This window comes from Rhagoletis pomonella, unplaced genomic scaffold (genome assembly GCF_013731165.1).
Source record: "Rhagoletis pomonella isolate Grant_MI unplaced genomic scaffold, Rhpom_1.0 Rhpom_scaffold_00011, whole genome shotgun sequence".
In the NCBI taxonomy this organism is placed as follows: domain Eukaryota; kingdom Metazoa; phylum Arthropoda; class Insecta; order Diptera; family Tephritidae; genus Rhagoletis; species Rhagoletis pomonella.
In genome coordinates this window covers 22547529-22552917 of record NW_023458565.1, presented here as the reverse complement: position 1 = coordinate 22552917, position 5389 = coordinate 22547529, and the positions used below count along the sequence as shown (strand labels likewise).

Genomic DNA, 5389 nt, shown 5'->3' with positions numbered 1-5389 from the left:
GTCCGTCCGTCCGTCCGTCTGTGCACACGATAACTCGAGTAAAAATTGAGATATCTTAACGAAACTTGGTACGTGGACTTCTTTTGGGCATAGGACGGATGGTATTGAAAATGGGCGAAATCGGACAATAACCACGCCTACCTCCCACATAACGGTAATTTTCAGAAATACGAAAAGTGCGATATTTTAGTAACTACTGAAGATAATTCACTCAAAATTGATATTTACAATGAGTTTCAGACGAAAAATAAGAATATTAAAAAATTTTGGCAAATGGGCGTAGCCACGCCTACTTATGGTTACATGTGTATATCTTGGTAACCGCTGCACCAATTTCTTCCAAACTTGGCACAGTTGTTGGTCCTGCTACAATATACCAAATGGCCGAAAATGTTTAAAATTGGACAATAACCACGCCCACATCCCATATAACGGTAATTTAGAAAAATACGAAATCCTCGATAAATCAGTAAATATTAAAGCTTATTTATTAAAAATTGATGGTTGCAACAATTTTTTACCAAGAAATACGCTTATGATACAATTTTGGAAAATGGGCGTGGCACCGCCCACTTATGATCACATATATGTATCTCGCTAACCGTTCGAGCAATTTGAACCAAACTCGGTATGGTTATTGTGCTTGCCACATAAAAGCAAAGCGTTGAAAATTATTGAAATCGGACTTAAATTACGACCGCTTTTCATATAACGGTATATTTCAGAAATGCTTGAAACTGCAATATTTCGAAATTTAAGGACGCTAATTTACTTAAAATTTATACACCCCGGCTTATCGTGTAGCGGTAGCTTTCGGAAAGGTAGAAAACATATATTTAATAATTGCGCCGGGTATTTAATGTTCGGCTCCGCCCGAACTTAGACTTTCTTACTTGTTTAAACCAATATTTGTTTTAGTCTGTGCATATTGATTAAAAACCTTTAAGAGAGCATTCTCGTGTGATTTGTTTTAGTCGTGACCGATTTAAATTGTTCTGAAAGCTTAAAAAAAGTCTGCAGTCTTGCGCTGATATGCTTAAGATGTTAACCAGTGTTTGTTAGAGAGAGCTTTTAATCTGTGCACATTGATTAAAAATCGATGGAAAGCTTAAAAAGCTCGCTACGGGAAGCTTAAAAAGCTCTGAGCCACAACCAATCGCTTGTTTTTCCAATCTAAATGCTTTTATCGAAGCACAACTTCACTCCGCTCAATAAATCAATTCAAGGACATTCAACAAGCATATTTCCTTGAAGATATAAGTGAAAGTGTCGCGCTCAAAAAAATTCGATTCATTTTTTCTCAAAATTCAAGGCTTTCCAGGCTTCTTATTCAATAATAAATTCAAGCAGAATAAGCATATTTACATAGATATATGTACATATGTATGTACTCAACCTCGACTTACCCCAACTTGATAGAGTATGCGTACATCCTGAGCGCCAAACGTTAGACGCCCGTTGTTGTTTTTGCTGCCGCCATGTCTTTGTCTATTATAACTGTTATTATCCTTCTCATATGCCACTGCATATGAATTGGATGATTTCGAAAGCTTTAACTGCTGCTGTTGCTGCAACAGAGATTCACGATGGTATTTATGTTGTTGTTGGTGTTCACGTTGTTGCTGCTCGATTATTTCCAACATCTGGCGCGAACGACGATGATCCACATTGTGCTCGTGTTCATGCTGTTGTTGTTGTTCTGATTGTTGCGGCGCACCTGCTGCTGCTGATGCCTGCGTCACATAATGCAAATCTGTTGCAATCGGTTGCGTTGAGATGGTTTTTGTTGTTGTCGCCGCTCCCGCCGCTGTTGTGGCCGTGCCCGCTTGTTGTTGCACGTACGTTTTTGCTGCATTCACTGTGGCATATTCCAAGTTTCTATGCCGCGTATAATTATTTGTGCTGCTATCAATGTTCGTGGTGGCTGCTGCAGCAGCTGTTGCCGTCAGCTCGTATACTTCGAGCGGTAAGCGGGTCGTCCAGGCGGTGTTTAGTTGTTGGCAGCAAAGCAACACAGTAAGGATGGTGTGTAGCCACATTTTGTCTGTGTGTTTTTTGTTGGCTTTGGAGTGTAAATTGATTTTTTTTGACTTTTGATTTTTATTTTATTCGTTAGTGGTTAAGCGTTTGTTGTTGGTTCTTTATTTAATAATTATTGTTTGTGTTGTTGTGGTTGTTGCTACAATACGTTGCCTATTTGTAATTGACACTTTGTAGCTTTACTTGCACACCTTGAGCTTTTTTGCACAACTTTGTTGTTGTTTTACTACTTTTTTTTTTGTTTTTTTTGTTGATTTTTTCGGTTCGTTTTCTTTGTTTTTTGTACTATTCCTAGCAACTAGAGTGCTGTTTGCCTTACAATAAATAGCACCCGTATGTATGCATGTACATTGCTCTATTCAGTCGACAATTGCACTCGATTCGCATCGATTCAATTTTTAAACGATTTTTTGCTTAGCTGGAATCGTCGATTGCTGCGCTGAATGAGTAGTTGTTGTTGTTTCTGTAAGTTCATACCTGCAAATGTATACATTGAATGCTTAGATTAGCTTATATGTATGTACATTAATGTATATACATAAGTACATACATACATATACATACATACATATGTATGTACACATGTACGTAAATATATGTACATAACTAGCGTTTATTACTTTTAGATGAAAGCGCTTGGCAGCGAATTTTTCGTTTTTATTTTTCAGTAAATTTTGCAACTTCCTGCAATATTCTTTACAAGTTGAAACAGTTTATTACTATTTGGTATATTTTTCAAAACCTTTTGAAAAAAATATCTCGCAAATTAAGTTCTTACATTGCGTGTGTTTGTGCTTTAACCATTTTTAATTTTATTAAAAAAAATAAGTTTAAACTTTTTTAAATTTTTATTCTATATTTTTTTCAAATTTTGGGAAAAGTAAAAATTTTTGTTTCAAAACATTTACTCATTAGCTAATCATGTTTTATTAAAAAAATTGTTTGAGCTTTTTTCTGGTTTTTCGTTTTGTCGAACTCTTCTGGTGCAAATTTGGCATTAAAATATTTGAATTTGAATTGAAATCAACTGAATTAAAAGGTTTTGTACTCTTACGTTTTTTATTCATGGCGTATTACCAGGTTGTCTTTGCGCGAGTGCATGTACTTTTTAAAGTTTTCAAAATTTTGGTATCAAATAAAGATCAATTGGATAGCTTTAATTAAAAATACTAAACAAACATGATGAAAAAAGCATTTCCAAACACTTTGTTGCGTTTTATTTATGAAAGAAATTTTGTGGTTTTATCACCCAAAGCATGTAAAAATAAACAAAAATGAAAAAAATAAAATAAAATTATATCAAATAACATTTAACAATTTTATGCGCAATATATTTGAATTTTTTTACTCTTAAAATGGTTTTCAAAATTTTATTTAGCAATCTAAAAAGTATATGAATTTTTAAAAATTTGTATCCTAATAATTATAATTATTTGTTGTTTTGGTAATTAAGTTCAAAGGCGGTATTTCACTAAAGATTCAAAACGAATTACAAAAAAAAAACTAACTATTTAAATCATAGCATTTTGTATTCCGTAAAAATTAGAAATTGTTTAGCAAAAATAAGATACAACTTTTTGTTTGCTTTGCTTTTCAGGAATTTCAGTAATATACAATTTTCGCATTAGGATAGTATTTTTTTTCTATTTCTGCATAGTTTAAGCATCCGTATTATCATAACTGCTATTCTTTAATTACAAAATTGTAGTTTTTTTAATATAAAGTTTTATAGCTCCAAAGAATTTAATTAAGACAAAACCTATTTAATCCAAAATTATTTTTAAATAGAAATTGAATCAAATTTTATCCATTTTTATCCGACTTCAAAGAAATGAGGAGGTTATTAATTCGTCGGAATATTTTTTTTTATATGTTACCACATAACTTTGGACCACTTTAACCGATATCTATAATTCTTTTTTTTTTAAGAAGAGGTGGTCCCATACTAATTTGGTTTAGATTCGTTCATCGGATCATGAAGAAATTAACGGCATTCTTAAATTTTTATATTAAATTGAAGTCGGTTTTGTTTTTTGATTAAAAATTACTTGCAATAAATTTTATAAAAAGGAACCTTTTGCCAGAAAATTAAAAAAATTTGCATCCAAATTTCTTTTCTCTTTTTTATATTTACTTAAATTTTTTATTTCAAAGTCAACACAAAAAATTACAAATTTTTTTTTTAATCCTAGGTTTATTGCGATCTGTAATTTTTACATTATCTTATTTGAGTGAATAAAAATTACCGTAATAAAAGTTAAATGAATTTGAATGGGTTATTTTGTATTTACACCTTATCTGTAACTAATCCACAGTATTAAAATAATGCAGTCACCCTCAGTTTTTTTGCAACATCATTTAAGTAAAATTTAATGAAATACGCTTGACAACTGTATTTAATGAAGAAAAATAAATAATCTCTTAATTTTATTTAGAATTTTCGGGAATATTTAGCATCAGGTACATCTTCTTTTTAGTGTCCAACAGCAGTCAGCTAACATATTTGGACTCCATTAGCCGTCGTGCCATTTTTCTATGTTAAGGCCCGTAATAGTAAAAGACGTTGCATACATATGTACATACATACATATATGGCCTGAGAACTGGAAAAAATTAATTTTGAAAAATCTTGACTTTTGTTTTAAGGAGCGATATATTTATAAATTTAGTATTGCGATTAGTTTCCTCAAGATCCAAGGACCGGAGCTAAACAAATTAGTATGGGACTACCTTTGAGCTGCAGCTTTGGAAAACGGTTAACGCGGTCCAAAGTTATTCGGTAACATACATAAAAATTAAAAAAATTAAAATTCTGACGAATTGATAGCCTCCCAATATTTTGAAGGCGGATAAAAAAGAAAATATATATGGGTACCTTACAAATTTACAAATTTTTTAATTTTTATTATACCCGAGCGCACTTGTGCACAAGGGTATTATAACTTTGTTCACATAACGGTTGTTTGTAACAGGCAAAACGAATCGAGATAGATATAGACAAATGTATACATAAATGATCAGAATGAAAAGAGAAATCGATTAAGCGGTGACTGTCTGTCCGTCCGTCCGTCCGTCCGTCCGTCTGTGCACACGATAACTCGAGTAAAAATTGAGATATCTTAACGAAACTTAGTACGTGAACTTCTTTTGGGCGTGGGACGGATGGTATTGAAAATGGGCGAAATCGGATAATAACCACGCCTACCTCCCATATAACGGTAATTATAAGAAATACGAAAACTGCGATATTTTAGTAACTACTGAAGATAATTCACTCAAAATTGATACTTACAATGAGTTTCAGACGGAAAACATGAATATTATAAATTTTTGGAAAATGGGCGTAGCC

The 5389-nt window shown here is 32.5% G+C and overlaps 2 protein-coding genes across 5 annotated transcripts in view; one reads left to right on the top strand and one right to left on the bottom strand.

Annotated features, from left to right (window-relative positions):
- Positions 1 to 5389, top strand: part of LOC118746846 (elongation factor-like GTPase 1) — a 435125-nt gene that overhangs the window by 376061 nt on the left and 53675 nt on the right. The gene's annotated exons all lie outside the window — the stretch shown is intronic.
- Positions 1 to 5389, bottom strand: part of LOC118746850 (protein giant-lens) — a 163686-nt gene that overhangs the window by 146192 nt on the left and 12105 nt on the right. The window contains exon 1 of one of the 4 annotated variants that reach the window (XM_036480803.1): positions 1407 to 2513. The exons of the other annotated variants lie outside the window; for them this stretch is intronic. Within the exon in view, the coding sequence (XP_036336696.1) occupies positions 1407 to 2039 (633 nt within the window). The 5' untranslated portion in view covers positions 2040 to 2513. Of the gene's footprint in view, positions 1 to 1406; positions 2514 to 5389 lie in introns of those variants that run through there. 4 annotated transcript variants of the gene reach the window in all.